The 18,021-nt window shown below is 43.0% G+C and overlaps 1 protein-coding gene across 5 annotated transcripts; it reads left to right on the forward strand.

Annotated features, from left to right (window-relative positions):
• The first annotated feature begins 6 nt into the window (after positions 1-6).
• On the forward strand, positions 7-17,403 carry UBE4A (ubiquitination factor E4A). 5 transcript variants are annotated; one of them, XM_026057882.1, is made up of 19 exons: positions 7-181; positions 537-713; positions 1,853-1,965; positions 3,117-3,269; positions 3,418-3,577; positions 4,053-4,255; positions 4,835-5,026; positions 5,989-6,322; positions 6,614-6,740; positions 7,948-8,255; positions 9,128-9,260; positions 11,083-11,270; positions 12,340-12,440; positions 12,561-12,674; positions 14,164-14,338; positions 14,472-14,652; positions 15,274-15,421; positions 16,008-16,165; positions 16,878-17,403. In XM_026057882.1, exons 1-19 carry the CDS (start codon positions 61-63, stop codon positions 17,014-17,016), a joined length of 3,225 nt encoding a protein of 1,074 aa, XP_025913667.1. In that variant the 5' UTR covers positions 7-60; the 3' UTR covers positions 17,017-17,403. The 5 variants fall into 5 exon arrangements, with proteins under 5 accessions (XP_025913667.1, XP_025913668.1, XP_025913670.1 ...); XM_026057883.1 differs by lacking the exon at positions 16,878-17,403 and having other exon boundaries at positions 15,991-16,161; XM_026057885.1 differs by lacking the exons at positions 7-181; positions 537-713 and adding an exon at positions 794-882.
• Positions 17,404-18,021: the final 618 nt, after the last annotated feature.

Below are 18,021 nucleotides of genomic sequence, written 5' to 3' on the forward strand. Positions count from 1 at the left end.
GCTGACAGGCGCTCTCTCCGCAGCCGCCGCGCGGCCCGCATGGCGCGGCGCTGAGGGGCGATGACCGACCAGGAGAACAACAACAGCATCTCCAGCAACCCCTTCGCCGCGCTCTTCAGCTCCGTGGCGGACGCCAAGCAGTTCGCCGCCGTCCAGAAGCAGCAGCTGCGGCAGCTCACAGGTCAGCGGGCGCGGGCGCAGCCGGGCCGCCCTGGCGCTGGGTGCCGCCCGCCGCCTGGCAGTGCTCGGCGCCGGGCCCGGCGGCCCGCATGCGGGCGGTGTGGGAAGAGGAGCCGCGGGCCCGGCGGGCAACTCTGTAGCCCGGGCAGGGCCGTGGCTCTTCCCTGGTAAGGCACGCTGATTCTCGTAGTCTGGGCTGCAATCACCGGCGTGACGATGGGAGAGACTCGAGCGAGCTGCTTGACAGAGTCCTCTTGAAATCGTCAAACTCCTGCGTCGGTGCCGTTTGTTCTTGCAGAGTCGAAGCTTTTGCCTCATCTGTGGTTGCCAGGGCACTTAAGAGTTTTTTCTTCCAGGAGATGAAACTTCGGTCAGCCAAGATGACTCGGATAACAGCATATCCGAGAGTCTGGATGATTGCGACTACTCTGTGGCTGAGATCAGCCGCTCCTTCCGCTCCCAGCGCGAACTATGCGAACAGCTCAACATCAATCACATGATTCAGAGGATCTTTCTCATCACTCTTGACAATAGTGAGTGCTCATGCGCTGAAGACTCTTGTTACCTATCAGAATACCAGGGGTTTGAACTTCATGTGGCAAATGCAGTAGCTCAGCCCTGGGAGTAGTTATGGGTGTGCGATACAGTCTGAGGCAAACTTGGTTCCTCTGGGTAGAGTTTAAATCTAAAGACTGCTGCCAGGTGTGTGTAACTGTAGGATCTAGTGCTCTTTTGTGGATGTGCTGTGTTGTTTTTCCATTATTACTGTTTGCTTTGCAATAGCCTGTGGGTGCTTGAGAAAACTCGGCACCAGCGTGCTGCCACTTGGGCAAGCACCAGAAGGCACGGCCCCTGCCTTGAAGACCTAACACTACTTTTGTTGTGTTTGTGGTATTGTGAAAAAGCCCATAAAACATCTTAAGTGGAAAGAATCTGTGTCCTAGGACCATGCAGCTGTTTCATATCTATAGATTCATATCTTATTTTCCCAAGGCCATTATGGGAGCTCGTGTGTTTGCTTTTCACTTGTAATGACTGGTCAAAGGTTCATTTATAAGAATCAGAATAATATTGTGTAACTGCTAAAAAAAAAAATCATTTCTGCTGCCATCCCCTAAATAAAAAAAACACAAGAATTGGCACCTCTGAACATCTTCTGGCTGCATGTGGCTAGACAGAAGTGTCATCCCCAGTCTCTGTAAAACAGCACCTGGATGACACCTCTGGTCCCAGAATGCCAAAGAGCTCATGCTCTTCTTGACAAGGCCCTTCAGGGTAAGGACATGAACTGTAAAAGCTTACCTTAGAGGCTGGGGTCTTGCTTGCATCCAAATGTATGTATTTTTTCTCAAAACTGATTCTTATAACTGGATGTCAGTATAAGCTGTAATATTGTATAGCATGTTTTCTGTGCTTGTTGTAAGAAAATTGTCATGTTTGATTCCAGAGTGAAACCTGTTTTAAGCAATAGCGCAAAAAGCATGTGAGAAGTTTGTCAGGTCTATCTGAAATGGGACTGGAAAGCTGGGAGAGAGCAAATGCTGCACTACAGTTTCTTGTAGCAGACACCTCTGTGTAACAAGCAGCATCCCAAGTGTATGTTTCACTGTCTGTAGGTATGTTCTGTGTTAGTTTGAGTAAAATGAGTTTGATTGATTGTACTTTTTTCCAGGTGATCCCAGTATGAAGAGTGGAAATGGAATTCCAGCTCGTTGTGTGTATTTGGAAGAAATGGCTGCAGATCTCGATGACCAAGACTGGCTTGATATGGAAAATGTTGAACAGGTATTGTTGCATGTTGTCTTTCTCTTTCAGATTGATTAACTCTCAAAACAGAGCTAAGGTAAATGCTATGAATGATTCACTAATACTTGCTGGTAGAATCTTTTCAAAACCCTAATTCTTAATGGGGAATTTAATAATCTTCTATTTAAGAGAGAGATTGTTGTAAAGCATTAATGACAGACAAGGAGAGCTTCATTCATGCATACCGTGTTTTAAAAAAACAGCTTGCTCAGCTCTTTGTTTAGTTTTACTAACAGTTGGTTGTCTCTTGATAATCTGTTTTGGAGCAGCATTGTAGAGAGCTGTAGGCTGCCTACATGCAGCAGAACGGTGACTTCTGTCAAATGGAAACAGCAAAATTCTGTGCCAGTTGTTTGGTTTTTTTATCAGGCAGTAACTGAAGTTACTGGGCCCTGATAAGGAACATCTCAGCTTGAGCAAAGTGGAAGAATAAGGTTTTCAGATGATCAGGTTACTTTGGCAATGGTAGTTACAACTTCTTTTTCCTTGCAAAGCATGCGTAATGTATTCTGAACAGTGCAGGATAGAGTTGTGAGTTGCAGCTTTGCTAGAAATGGCCACAGGCTTTTGGGAATAAGATATTTAGAAAGGTTTAGAATTAGCTTATTCTATTCCCTCCTGGTGGCTACAGAAATGTATCCTGATCTTGGGGGGAGGGTGGGGGGGCATGTCCAGATCAGCTGGGGATGGGGAGGAGGAAGAAAATCTCATAGTCTGGATGGGGCATGAGAGCACAGTTGCATGTCTTTGTGGGAGGCAAACATTCCTGTTAGTGATACTGGAGTGGTGTGCTGTCTGTTATGCCACTACGCAGAACTTTGTGATCGATGTTCATGCATGCATTCAGTTTCACCTGCAGAGATGTCAGAGCAGTTCCTGATGATTATTTGGTGAAAATAACTTCCAATTAGTAGAACTGCTCTCACTCTTAAAGGTAACTGGAGAAATTGTTAGTTCAGAAAATGAGTAAGTCTGAGGATTCTTCGTCTAGCCCTCTTAAGTTGCTTAATAAAGGATGAAGAGTTATTCTGGGCAGAAACAATTTAGCCTGTGATGATAGGGGCTTCTTTTTTCAGCAATTTCTTATCTACTGGGACTTTTATTCTCAATGTATTTTTGCCTGTGTCTAGGCACTGTTCACTCGCTTACTGCTACAGGAGCCTGGAAATCACCTGATTTACATGACATCTGTTAGCACGCAGAACCTCTCTGCAGATAGGGATGCAGGAGAGAAACAGATTCTACGCTACCTCTATGCCTGCTTCCAGAGAGCAAGAGAAGAGGTAGGCAGAAATTCATGAAAAAGAAGGTAACTTTGTTATGCAGTTTGCTTTGCAGTCTGAGATGACCAAGTTGGCAAATTAATGGCAAGAAGTGGATATAAGTGGTTGCCACATCAAGAGACAAATCTGTGGTGTTCTTTCTGTGCAGATAACCAAGGTTCCAGAGAACTTGCTGCCGTTTGCGGTGCGCTGCCGAAATCTGACTGTGTCAAACACTCGCACTGTTCTTCTTACCCCAGAGATTTATGTCAACCAGAATGTGTATGAACAGCTGGTGGACTTGATGCTGGAAGCATTGAGAGGCGCACGTAAGTTTGACTGAATTAGGTTGATAGCTTACTTAGTGATAATTGATAGCTTACAAAGGTGACCGCTAATGTTGTGAGTTAGTTTTGTTTTTCTGGTTGTGTTTTTCTGTAACAAATGCATTAAGCCCTTTAAGGTTTAAAATTCTCAGCCTGGATGACAGTGAAATCACCTGTCTCCATTGAGGAAAAAGTGACTCTAAAGAGTAACAGAAGCTTGGTGTTTGCAGAGCTACTCTAGAAATATCTAGGCCCACTGTAGATAAGATATATCAGTTCTTATCTTCATAAGCATAGCGGATAAGATCTTAAGCTTGTTAAAGCTTGCGGGAAGAATGTTGTGGACTTGGGTGAAGATTTGGCTTCTTTCATTGTTTAAAAAAAAAGAGTGAGGGAGGGCTATATTTAGGTAGCGGTATATACACTGAAGTTTGGCTCTATTGGGTACTGTAAGTAATAGTCTTGTTTCTCTTGCTAGATTTTGAAGACATGACTGAGTTTCTGGAGGAGGTCATAGAAGCCTTAACAGTGGATGAGGAAGTACGGACATTTGGGGAAGTCATGATTCCAGTGTTTGATATTTTACTGGGTAGAATCAAGGACCTGGACCTTTGCCAGATCCTGCTATACACTTATCTGGATATGCTCCTCTATTTCACAAAGCAGAAAGATATAGCAAAGGTATGTTTCTTAGCATTATGGAGAACTGTTACTTTTCAGTCTATTTCATCATGGAAGAACCCAAGCAGTTGCAGTAGTATTGTCTTAGTATTGTTCAGTGAATGCTTCTCTAGTATCACCCCAAAAGACAAGTAGAAGACAGGAAACGCAGTTTGGATATGGCATCAGAAAACCAGGTGGCAGTCCTACAAGCAGGCATTTCTAATGTGCACGTAACGTGTACGTGTTCAGTAGCTAACAATGTTTCCTTTGTTTTTTACTTTTCAATGGCAGACTAGTTGCTTCTGATGCTGTTTTCATTCTTATAAATGTATGTTCTCTTCAGAATGGGATACTCTGATACATGCATTACAGTTCAAAGCTTGTGTATGCCCTTGGTGATATCCTAAGCCATTCACAGATTCTACTTGTAGGGATACATTTATAGGACCTAATCTGTTTAGGTCAAACCAAAACTAGAATGTAAGAACTTGCTACACTCTTCCTTCTCTTATTTTCTGATAACCTGTCCCAAAGCCATAAGGTCTTTTTTGAGATTTTTATATAAACATCAGCGTGTCCATCATCTGTGTTCCATAGGTTTTTGCAGACTATATTCAGCCCAAGGATCCTAATAATGGACAGATGTACCAGAAGACTTTGTTAGGTGCTATTTTAAATATCTCCTGCTTGTTAAAGACTCCTGGTGTAGTAGAGAATCATGGCTATTTTTTGAATCCATCCCGATCCAGTCCACAAGAGATCAAAGTTCAGGAGTCCAACATCCATCAGGTGGGTAACAATAGTGCTTCCTAATGTGTTTTATTGATCTCTTTTTGCTTGAGGGTTAAAATTAGAAGACTTGATTTCAGGAGATGTGTTCTAACGACTGACTCCTTAATAGTCTGGATTGTGGCTAAGCAAGTTACAGAACTGCTTTGAGCTGTGGGTTCTCCATCTCTAAAATAAGAATTTGTTGCCTGCTTCATCAGGATGTTGTGAGCCAAACTCTTTGCATTGATCAAGTGTTTTATGCTGCTATGTGAAAGGTGCTGCTTAAGAGCAACTTATATTTTTTTGTAGTAGCTTTAGGTTTTATAAAAAGAACTGGGTACTTGTAGAATACATACCAGCACCATAACTTAAGAGGATGGTGTGTGAAGGTAATCTACATGACATGTTGTAATCACTGTGCAATAGTTTTCAGTAACTGTCCTGTAATTATCTCGCAAGCAGAGAAAGTGACAGGCAATAATGTCTCCAAGTATGAAAGTAAATAGCTTCCCTCCTTAGGTGGATGGTACTAGGAGGATCTTAAAGAATATTTCAGAAGTTAAGGAGTGAAGCATCACAAAATAGGAAATAAATATAATGCTCACTCTCCAGGGGAATAAACTCATGTGCAGAAGTTAGTCATAGAGAATTGGGTTCCTAGTCATGCATTCTTCCAGGGTCATTCTTTATGCCAAAAATGTGTAAAGATTTTTGGTTTTACTCCCCATGAAAACAGCTTGCTCCTTCTTGACTATGCTTTTGAATATGTCCCTGATTATTCTTTGCTGGCCTCAGGATTTGACCCGTTCATCACAGCTGTCCTGGCCATAATTTGCTTTGAAAAGCTTGCCCTTTAAGAGTAGGATGCAGTCTGGACCCAGGCCAGCTTTGAAAGTACTAATGTCTTAAATGACAGAACATGCAAAATGAACCATTTTCAGTAAATGACTCCTTCAACCACCTTCTGTTCCTTCTAACAGTTTATGGCCCAGTTCCATGAGAAGATCTACCAGCTGCTGAAGAACCTGTTGCAGTTGTCTCCAGAGACCAAACACAGGATTCTGTCCTGGCTGGGAAACTGTCTCCATGCTAATGCAGGTCGTACCAAAATTTGGGCTAATCAGATGCCAGAGATCTTCTTCCAGATGTATGCCTCAGATGCCTTCTTCCTGAATTTGGGAGCTGCCCTCCTGAAGCTGTGCCAGCCCTTCTGCAAACCAAAATCTCCAAGGTTGCTTACATTTAACCCTACTTACTGTGCCCTGAAGGAGCTGAATGAAGAGGAGAGGAGGAGTAAGAATGTACATATGAAAGGTATGCTGGAAACTTGAGCAATGATTTACCAAGGGGATCTCTTTGGGCTCTTCTTTGATTCCTTCCCTCTCCCAGTAGTGCACTCTCACTATATACCTGTAAAGGGAGAATTAAATAAGTAATTGGAGAGGAGCAAAGGAAAAGCTAAGAACAAATAAAACATCAGCATCAGTCATTCCAGCATCAGTAGCAGTCATTTCATATTTTTAGCAGAACTTGAGCTCTTTTCAGTCCTCTTTTCTTACTCACACTTTTGGTTAGGACTTAATGCAGTGATGCTTTCAATTCTAGGTTTGGAAAAAGAAACTTGTTTGATACCTGCTCTGACTGAGCAAGAGCCAGAGTTTGCGAACAGCTACAATCTGGTAACAGAAAACCTGGTCCTAACACAATACACCCTTCACTTAGGATTTCACAGGTAACTATTCTGTAGCTGTGCGAGTCTGTTCTTAATGAGCTGACCTCTGAGAAGGTGTAAAACGTTATTGCAACATGCAGACTGTGAGAGAATTTGTGTCTGGGCTCAGGTAATATCTGATATTCTCAAGGTGAATACTTAAGCTGTAGGTAAAAGATCGTTCTCAGTGCTGTTTTGTATCCATGTACAGCTATTTAAATTTTTAAAAATATTCAGAACTGTATAGTAGGCCACTTGAGTTGCCAAATACTCTTCAGTGCACATTTTTGATTAGCCCCAAGCTTCATTTCCGAAATGCTGTTCGCTTGTGTTCACTGTGAAAGCTAAGTCTCATGGATTTCACATTATTTATGGAATCTGAATAACTGAAGTGCTGGATTGCCTTGAATCATTCAGCCTCTGATCTCTTCTCAGGGAGAACAGGCCTTTGACTTGCTTATATACTAGAAAGCATCTCAGTGGCAGAATACTTGCCTCGTGTGGCTATTTGAACTGCCCCAGTAAATGGAATTTATTTTCAGCAGAAATGCAAGGTAGCTGTCTGTTTCTAGGAAGTGATTTTCTGGACACCAGAAAGCACTATTTTTCTTAGCCTCCCTCTGCAAATCGTTGCCTGGAGACTATGAGGTCACCACTGATCCAAGCGTAGTCCCCTTCTGGTTTATTATCTAAATATAGAAATAGATGAAAAAGTTATGCAAGGGGCTTGTTGCTGGGAAACTGAAAATGTCACCTCACAGGCATCTCTCAGGCATACAGAATCCCTGACCTTGGTAATCTAACAAGGTTTACAGCTGCGTAGGCTAGTCATGCAGACCTCTGAAGTGCTTCATAGGAGTAAGCGCTTTACCAGATTTCTCCTTTTGCAGACCTCTCTGGTTCTTCAGTAGGATATAGCCTCCTCCCAAACCCTGACTTGGATTTTTGTGAAGACTTCCTGCTGCTGGCCCCCAAAACAGGTTATTCACAGGAAATAGTTTGAGAATAGTGGAATCAAAGGACACTTGCTATATTGCAACCTTCCTGCTGCTTATTTGGAGGGAAGCAGCACAACTGGTAAAGCTGACACAATGCCAAGTTTTGCTCTGCCAGCTGCAGAGAACAGTCCCCTCCAGCAGGATAAGTGTGTGCTAACTTATTGCTTAGGCAGTCTGTACTAAACCTATTTGTGTCTTATCTGATCTCCCCATTGCCCTCTTTTGGGTAGGTTGCATGACCAGATGGTAAAGATAAACCAAAGCCTTCACCGCCTGCAAGTAGCGTGGCGAGAAGCTCAGCAGAGTTCTAGCCCTGCCGCTGACAGTCTCAGGGAACAGTTTGAACGCCTGATGACCATCTATCTCTCCACGAAGACAGCGATGACAGAGCCACAGATGCTACAGAACTGCCTGAATCTGCAGGTGTCCATGGCAGTTCTCCTGGTCCAGCTGGCTATAGGAAACCAAGGGACTGAGCCTCTAGAGCTGACGTTCCCATTGCCAGGGGTGGAAAACAGTGCATTGGCTTATGTACCAGGTGAAACAGTTTGTCTTGCTGGACATCTTTGTTTATGGCTACTGCAGATAAGTTTCCAAATATTAAGTAACTTAAGTAATACTCTGCTTAGAATACTTAGGCACATGTGGCCTTATTCCTTAACGTGTTCAAAGCATGTGGGTTTTCTCTTGACTTAAATGTTTAAAGGACATGGTATCTTTGCAAAGGATTATAGAACATGTAGGGAAGTGTAGTGAAGGTCACAACTTCAAAAATGTCAACAACAAGGTAATAAGCTCCAGAGAGAGAGCAGAAATGTCTCAGTCCATCTTACAAGCTAAGCCTGGTACCATCTGGATGAATACTGAAAGAGAACTGTCCAAGCAAGTTTTTTTTTTTCCTTCCTCCAGGGCAGGATACACTGCAACAGTTGATAACATATTTCTTTGTGTGGAACATTGCCTTTGAAGGGGTTCACTATCTTTCTAAAGTGTTGGGCTTTTTGACGGGACATACTTAGGATATTGTTTGCTGCTGACCTTCAAAAGATCCCACTCATGGCTGAGTTGCTAAGTTCAGCCAAATACTGTATTGATTTACTACTCTCCCCATTCATGAAATTCTCCGTGTGCTTTCAGTCATCTGGGAGTTCTCCTCCCTTGAGCATATTATCAGCAGACAGCTGCTGAGCTTCACCCTGTAAATGACTACTTCTGAGACAGATGAGGTGAATTCAGTGCATTATACAATTTATCAGGCTGGGTATCCTTCAGGTTTGTGGTTTTCTAATACAAACAGTTAGGTCTAGAAGATTGGAATCCAGGAAGGGGCATGTAAGTGTACAAGGACAGCTAGAAAACAGACTAAAGAAGCTTCCTGCAGAAGAACTAATACATAATCTCTGTTTGCAGAGTTCTTTGCTGATAATTTGGGTGACTTCTTCATTTTCCTGCGCCGTTTTGCTGATGACATCTTGGAGACTTCTGCTGATTCTCTGGAGCATGTCCTTCACTTTGTTACTGTTTTCATGGGTGATGTAGAGAGGTATGTACAGCTCCACGTAAGCTCTTTATGCTTATCTGCAAAGCACCCAGATAGAAAGAAGCAAGAGGAAATTGTCAGAGGTGTCTTGAGGTTTGGTTTAGACATTTGCGGCTTGGTTGATCTCACTGGAAAGGAAAAATTCTGCCCACAGAAGGCATAATAAACAAGAAACCTTATCTGAAAGGCTTGAGCTTCATATGAGGCACAAATGGGATTGTGCTTAAATGCTTGTTAGTCTTATTATGCAGGAGCCTAACCAAGTAGAACTAGATGTTAATGAACACTAACAATGATGAATGTATGGACGTTGCCAGTCCAGTAACTGCTGCTCACTGATCTGCCTTGCAGTTCCCTACAAAAAGAAGCTGCAATGCATCTCTAAATGTTGTCTAGAAAGTTTAACACATCTCTTCTTGAGGAAGTTGCTTCTATATTTTAGTTACCCTGGCAGTCTCCTCTCTCAAGAGTACATGTCTGATGGCTGCAGGAGTATGCATCAGATTGAAATCTGTGTCTAAAGTGTACATGAAAATCTTTTTGTTCTGTTACGTACCACGGTGCTTTGCGAAAGGAAACAAACAAGTATTGTGTAGAATGGATGCTTTTTTTCCATACTGCTGTGGATTACGAATTATACTTACAAAAAACAGATTTTGGAAGGATTTTTCTATCCTTCAGTAATTCATTAATACTCTTGCTTGTAAGGGTCAGTCTGAAAGTTTCAGAAACGGTTTTGTTTTCCGAGAAGGAAATAATATTGATCCTTAGCTGTAAGTGAAGACAACTGTAAAGCACTCCTGCTAGGGCTGTGAGAAACAGAGCTTCCTTTTTCTAAGAAATAAGTACCTGCAWTTGCAAGTTGAGTCAGTGGGAGCTGTAGTTGCCCAGTATGCAGAAAATAAGACATTCTTCCCAGCAGAACCTCTGCATCTTTAACTTTGTGCTTCTGTCTGATATGAGACTCCTTTGTTAGAGCTGTGTGTTTTGCTAGTAGTTAAAGGATATTGTTGTGACTGGTGTGTTTTGAGTATCTCTATGAACTCCACCGTGGTAACAAAGCACTGAACAAAAATGAGTAGGGGTATTGATCTTCTTTCTAAGACATCATTGCATACAGTAAATTTCTTTTGGTCATTTGTTTATATTTATAGTGTAAATACACTGAACTCAAAGTGGTAGGAGCAGATGGAGAATTCCCTTACTGGAGAGCTATTTGCAGATATACTGTTCCCCTTATATATGGGCTGGGCCCTGGGAGATCCAAGTTCTAGTCCTTCTTGGCAGGAACCTACAACATGACCTTGGGTAGCTTGTTCAGCTTGTGCCCCACCTGTGCAGCACAGAAGAGACTTAGGCTCTAACCTTGCTCAGTATTTTGCCATGTACTGGAAAACACACTCAGCAGGCAAAGGACTTTGGACTTGCAGAATAAATAGGAAACAAGTCATTGGACAATTAAGTAAAGAGCTGGGATGGCAAAAGAAGCTTGGGTCAGAAAAGCTACAGCTGACAAGCAAGAATAGATTGCTAGTAGTATGCATTGCCAGAATGCTGTTCTGGGAGGGATGAAAGCAAAAGCTGTAAAATTCCCATGCCCTTTTGGCCTGTCTGCCTGAGATTTAACCGCAGGTATTGATTAATGCATTTTCCCTGTGGTTCTACTATTGAGAGTGGGCGGTTGAATCCCAGTGGTAGTTTTACAAATGGTATGCAATGACTGGCCAGTCCTGTACAGATAGACATGACTCTTGGAGTGTTTGTTGAACTAAGCCGCACTTGTCCCTCACGCCATGTTGGATCCGTTTTGTTTTTTCTCTTGCAGAATGAAAAATCCTCATCTGCGAGCCAAGCTGGCAGAAGTGCTGGAAGCTGTGATGCCTCATTTAGATCAGGTCCAGAATCCACTTGTCTCCAGTGTGTTTCATCGCAAACGAGTATTCTGCTCTTACCAAAATGCAGCCCATCTTGCTGAAGCGCTTATCAAGGTCTTTGTGGATATTGAGTTTACAGGTAAGCGTGAAAGGGGAGGGGTTGTCTTCCTCCTGTAGAATCTGTAGGGGGAATATCTCCAGGTTTTGAAGTACCAATGAAAATGAACAAATCCATTTGTGCTTCATTAAACTGCTAGATCATTTTAGGCAGAGAGCAGTCCAGCAAAAGCATTGGTCATTCCAAACTTCTGACCTGTGCAGAACTACAGCGTAGCTATAAAATGTAACCTCCCAGAGTTTAAGCTTTTCAGCTTAGCAATGTGTATAATGAGTACTTACTCATCCTTTTCTTTTGTGGGATCTTTTGTACTGCTTTGAAATCAGTGACAAATTTTCACTGACTTCTCCAGAAGCAGATTCTGTAATCCCATGAAAGCAACAGGAAATACATACAGTTAAATGGAATGCATATATGTAGCTCAGATTGTCGTCCTTCTTCCCAGGGGGCTCTGCAGGACTGATTTGTTTTATTATAGTCCTACTTTTACAATTGGCACTTCCTTTTCTTTGGAACCAGAGCATTGCTAAAGAGCAGGAGGTGCTGCCCTTCTCACGTATCCATTGGCAAGGGGGCTGCTGCTGTAGTACTCCAGACCTCAGCCTCCCGGCCTGCGACACTGCCATTTGCCTGTGCCAGATACACTAACTAACTGTATACTTTGACACTGCCTGCTGCTATTATAAAAGCATCCAGGTAACTGCTGCAATGATTTAAAAAAAGCTGTGCCCCTAGGGGCCTCCCCTGCCTTTGCAGCCTGGCACTTGTTCCATAAGACTTGCTTGTCTTGCATTCTTGATGTTTAATGCAGGGCCTGGTCGCATCAGTGACTAGTGGCATTCAGTATGAACTGATGAAGCCTTTTGTTTAGAAAAGGGGCAGTGAAACTGCACTTCTAGCTGTCTGCTTGCTGGGAGTTGGCGTATTCAGTACTTGAACTGGGTGCATTGGTAAGTTAGCTTTTCAGTTTTCTGAGGGAAATGTGGCCTGCTCCCAGCACAGTGCTAAGCAAACTTTGAAAAGGAATTAAAAATCCCTGTCTGTGTCCACTGCTGACTTGAGATGCTCTCTTGCTTTTGCTTATGTCTAGGTGACCCACATCAGTTTGAACAGAAATTTAACTACCGCCGTCCAATGTATCCCATCCTGAGATACATGTGGGCCACAGATTCATACCGGCAGAGCATAAAGGTAAGGCAAAAGGTGTATTTATAAATATGCTTATGTAGCTCTTTTTGGAGTATTCAGGTTTGTGCTGCAGATTGGACTGTGACAGAATATTAACTGCTTTCTTTTTCTTGTTACTTGTAGGTTTTGGCTGATTATGCCTCAGAGAACCTTGAGGCAATGAATCCCCCTCTCTTCTTGCGTTTCCTTAATTTGCTCATGAATGATGCCATTTTCCTGTTGGATGAAGCAATACAGGTAGTGTTTAGTAAATGTGCTGTAGGCATCATGTAAGAAATGGGTCTCGCTCCTGTGAAGATGGCCAGTTACAATACTGACCTTTTATCACTAGAAAAATGTCAGCTTACTCTAGTTCCTAATGATGTCTCTCTGCAGTAGATACTTGCTAGGAAACTCAGGTGAGCCATGTTCCTAGTCTTAAAAAAATTCAAGGCTGGAGGGGCAAATGTCCTGAAAGAAGGGGTTAAGGCAGAAGTATGTTGAGGTCTGGGACTAGAGCATACAGGGCACTTTCCTTTCCCTCAGACTTGGGAGGCAGATTAGAACAAAGGGAACAAAAGGGTGGGTTATTTCTTCAAGAATGAAGTATGCTAGGAGAGTTGCAAGGAAATCTGCCTGTTGCTAATCCGGACACAACCAGGCTTTAAACAAGCTCTGCAGTTTGTGATTACCAAATCCTCTCGGCCCTTCCACAAGTGTTCTATTGTCCTAACAAAGGTCCCTTTTGTTTCTAGACAGTATTTTCCTTTGGGTTTACGGGGCGTCAGTTCTAGCTGAACTCACGTCCCTGGTGTGTGATGGCTGTCTCGCCACACCCTTCAGAGCTCCTGGTTGCTACTAGAGAGGGTTTTTGTTGGAAGCATTTCCCTGTGGTAGATTGACTGCCTGGAGACTGGCAGAAAACACAGGTGACATGGATATAGCCCAGCTGTTTTTGAACATTTGTAAACTTTCTAATGTTTGTCTAAATGAATGTTCTGTGTTTGTTAAACATATGTGATTGTGAGAGATCTTTTTCAAAGCTTCTGTAACTTTCGCTTTCTGAATTGGCTTCCCTATGGGAATGGAACAAGGCACAACAGGTATCTGAAGTCTTGCCATTAAGTCTCATAGGGTGGTGAGAATGCAAAGACATTAACACAGAAGCAGGCTGTTATTTATAGCTTGTTACAATTGTTGAATCTTAATTAACTCATGGCATTCCACACTTGGCAAATATGGTTTGATTTTACCTGAGTTTAGGCAGATCAACAGTGAGACTTTGATTTGTTACTGTTACCTTGAAATCTTAACATGGTGTTAACAGTAGGAAGCTTGTGAGATTACACTGATTCAGCAGAGGAGACTGAGTCTGGAAAAGTGTCCTTTTAAGCCTAGCATCCAAGACTGCAGTGCTAGCAAAAGATTGCAGACTGAAGGTACCACCAGCAGAAAACCCTGCTTTCATCAATCCATCCCCACTGTAGACATCCTGTTTCTTAGCATTTCCCTGCCAAAATCTCTCAGCCAGTGTCAAGCGAGCAGTCTAGTTTAGATTTCAATGCCTATTTACCTGCCTACCTTCCTGGGGCTGCTGTAGGAGGCATTTTCAGTGTTTCTTTACTGAACACATGTGCCTTTTCTATGTCCTGAGGTGACTGCTTGGCTGAAAGGAGAGTATTCTACCTAGTAAAGGCAGCATGCTCAGACTGCTGCTCCCATATGCTTCCCTACTGTGTTTTTGCAGTACCTAAGTAAGATTAAAGTTCAGCAGATAGAGAAGGATCGTGGTGAATGGGACAGCCTGTCCCAGGAGGCTCGTCGAGAGAAGGAGACAAGCCTGCAGATGTTTGGTCAGCTGGCTCGCTTTCACAACATCATGTCCAATGAAACCATTGGTACTCTGGCCTTCCTGACATCAGGTAGGGAGAGCAAATCTTTGTGGGAACTGGAGAGTGCCACTGCCTGGGAATGGGAGGGGGATTCATTTGGTTTAAGGATTGTCAGAGGGCTGGATTATTGTGAAGCTCAGAGAACTGTTGGTTTCTATTGCAGAAATTAAGTCCCTGTTTGTGCATCCTTTTCTTGCTGAGCGCATCATCTCCATGCTAAACTATTTTCTGCAACACCTGGTTGGCCCTAAAATGGGAGCCTTGAAAGTCAAGGATTTCAGCGAGTTTGACTTCAAACCGCAGCAGCTAGTTTCTGACATCTGTACGATCTACCTAAACCTTGGGTATGTGACAAGTGAGCTGGAGTGTGGGATGTCAGGAGATGCTCATGGAGAAGAATGGCCTTTGGATACTTTGTCTTTAGCACTCTTACAGGTGCTAAAGAGATTTTGTAGTCTGGACATGGATGATGTTTGGAATGAAATTGAAACCTGCTTTAGCTTAAACTGTGACTTTATGTGCATAGCAATGTCTGCACTAGGTTGAGAACTCCAGCTATAGTCGTGTGAAGATCCTGGTTTGCACAGTGCTGCAGTTTCCTTTGTCAGGGATGGGAGCATCTCTTTTGGGGATTTTTTAACTGAACTGTATTATATACTTACCCCTGTCCCTGGGGGGGGGGGTTCAGAAGTGGGTTGTGCTCTTTTGTAACAATTTAAATTACCCAGGAAAGTCAGCTGCAACCCAGCTAGTAGGAATGGAATTTAAACATGATCACAGTTAAATTTAAACCCTGTGTTACTTTGGAGGGGACCTAGGAAAACGTGATTAATTTGAGGTCAAGCTTCTCTCTGGTTTCCCCATCTCTTCAATTCTTTGTTTTAGTTATGCAACTGTGTGAACAGTGTTTTGCAGCCTAATAAATATGTTCTTAAACTCTTGCTCTCTTATAACTTGTGGTCCAGGGATGAAGAAAATTTCTGTGCCACAGTGCCCAAGGACGGCCGTTCCTATTCACCGACGCTCTTTGCCCAGACAGTTAGGGTTCTGAAGAAAATCAACAAACCTGGCAACATGATAGTGGCTTTCAGTAACCTGGCTGAGAGGATCAAGGTAAGAAGTGGAGCAAGTTTAACAAAAAAAAATAAAGTTCTTGGCATCCTTTTCCCTTGATTTATCACTGCATCTTTGCTGTGAAGCTGGAATTCTGGGAAATGCTGCTTTGTCTTAAATGACTTGTTGGGCAATTCAGGCTCCCTCTCAACATGCATCTGTTAATGTTCTAGCATATAGTTCTTGAATGTTTCTACAGATGTTTGAGCATGTTCCATGGAAAACTAAATGCATGACTTGATGACAACTAGGCCTGGATTTCCTGGCTACAGAAGGCTATCAGTTATTTTTCTGTGCAAAAATAACAGGTTTTGCTTTTTATATCAGGCTCCCAGACCTGACTTACATTTTTGCATATTTCGGCAGTCACTGTGTATGTTGAGTAACCATCCACTTGACCAGCTGTGATGTTTCTAGGTTCCAGTGAGAGATTTTTCCATCATGGTGATGTCTTGCTTCTAGTTATGAGCAAAAAGGGACTGGTAGAGCATACAGGTGTCTGCTCAGTAAGCTCTTTCACCTGCTTTTGAAAGAATTGGAACAGCTCCAGGAAACCTAGCGTTCAAAAGTTCTGTGTCTCTATCAGTCTCTTGCAGACCGTCAGCAGCAGGAAGAAGAGACGTATGCAGATGCATGTGATGAATTTCTGGATCCTATCATGAGTACTCTGATGTCAGACCCAGTAATACTGCCATCTTCCCGCGTCACTGTGGATAGGTCAACTATAGCCAGGCACCTGCTCAGGTATGCAAAGCAATCTAACTGTATCCGTGCTCTAGTTAAGCTTCCTTCATTGACTGACTGCTTTTTACTTGGCAAGTACTGTTGCTTTCCTGAATTGGAAGCTTGGGAGTGGGGGGGAGGGTGCACACATGCATGTAGTCTCCCTCATTCCAAAATTATTCAGTTACTGTGAAGTCCAGGACATTAATATAACTGTGTTTAGAAGTGTTCATAATCTGCTTGTCTCAAACATGACCTGTGAGAGTAGAATTTCATTTCCTGAAATAAATTCCAGACATTAGCAAAAGCACATGAAACAGTGCTTAATGTGTTTTCATTGACTTAAGTCCAGAGATGGAAGTGCAGAAGAGATTATGCAAGTTTTCTTTAGTGAAGGATGACTTATTTGGCAAACTGCAGATATTCCTACTTCACTCTTTCTTGTCCAAAATGACTGCATGTTTTCCTCTACTAATAAATCCAAAATATTTCCTCATTCATCCTTATTTTATTGGGCCATAAGAAGGAAGTGAGTTGACAGTAGATATCTCCAATTCATACTTTTTTGTGGTAGCTTTCATTTATCCAATGATATTAACACCTGTTGGTCTGTTAGCTGAGCAAGTCTACTTTGCTTAATAGCAGGAAGATCATGCTGATTCTTCCAGCTTGCCTTTCCTGTTTCTTCTAGGATGGGACTGTCAGAAAACTAATCTCCTTATTACTTTTTCAGTGACCAGACGGATCCTTTTAATCGGAGCCCCCTCACTATGGACCAGATCAGACCAAACACAGAGCTTAAAGAAAAGATCCAGCAATGGCTTGCAGAGAGGAAAAAGCAGAAGGAGGAGCTGGAGGACACACTGAACTGATGAAGAAAAAATCTACATCTCTAGTCATACAATCATTTGCAAGATAAATGCCTTGCAGGGGTGGTGGCTGGTGCTCCAGAGCATCCATGAAACTTGCCACTTCAATCAAGAATGCATTTAGTGCATTGCCACCACATCTGAAATCTCTCCTAGGACCTTCCCTTCTATCCCTTCTTTCAACTTTCCTTTTAAGACTTACTGTTTAATATTAGAAATTTCCACTGCACTACAGCTTCCTAGCCTCTTTTGATTGTCCTGGTGCCCTGTCCCTGTATTGTTCTTGATTGTATTGGCTGTTTCTAATGACTGCCATGTTATATTTTCAATGATACCAAAAACCTTCCTCCCTACTCCAACATCCATTCTGTTGCTGCTATTTGCTCCCAAGTTGTTTCAACTTGTATTCTTATGTTTAATGTGAAAACAATGCCTTTGCATCCACAGCAGCTCTTAAGTTTAGATGTTGGTGAGGACTGAAGGGAGATATGCAAGTTTGTAAATGCTGATTGTGTACCAGGGTTTGGTTGTGGTGTGGTATATGGCAGTTGAGGGGTATGAAAAATGAAGTATTTAGAACTCTTACAGCTGGCTGTGAAGGTCTAGCAGCTAATGGCACTCTGTAGTTAGAGGAGGGAGGTCCTAGTTTTAGAAAAGCCTTTTTGTTTTGGCTTCTAGGGAGGGAGAGAGAGAGACAGACTGCCTGTTCTGCTCAAGAACAGCCTTGCAGGAGCTTTTAAGTGCAGTCCCCACTGTCCCAGCCATTGAATTTAAGCACTGTAAATTGAGAGCAGCCGCTGTATGTGGAAGCCTATTTCAAAACTGTGCTGCCTCTGTGCATAAGCCATGTACATACTCCTAAAGGTACACTATAAATCCTGCCCTGCCTTTACGCTGTCCCTCTTGTGTGCTGCTCCCGGGGCCGGGTGGGTGGGTGGCAGCCGTGCCAGGCAGGGGCCAGTTCTGCTTGGCCTTAGCCTCGGCGGGGGAGCGGGCTGGGAGCGGCCC

The sequence above is a fragment of the Apteryx rowi genome, unplaced genomic scaffold (assembly GCF_003343035.1).
Source record: "Apteryx rowi isolate R43461 unplaced genomic scaffold, aptRow1 scaffold_141, whole genome shotgun sequence".
Lineage (NCBI taxonomy): Eukaryota > Metazoa > Chordata > Aves > Apterygiformes > Apterygidae > Apteryx > Apteryx rowi.

Excerpts from the sequence above, each read along its gene's own strand:
- UBE4A (XM_026057882.1), top strand. The coding sequence starts at position 61 with ATGACCGACCAGGAGAACAACAACAGCATCTCCAGCAACCCCTTCGCC. Across the intron at positions 15,422-16,007 it reads ACCTGGCTGAGAGGATCAAG|TCTCTTGCAGACCGTCAGCA; the intron begins GTAAGAAGTGGA and ends TGTCTCTATCAG. Across the intron at positions 16,166-16,877 it reads ATAGCCAGGCACCTGCTCAG|TGACCAGACGGATCCTTTTA; the intron begins GTATGCAAAGCA and ends TTACTTTTTCAG.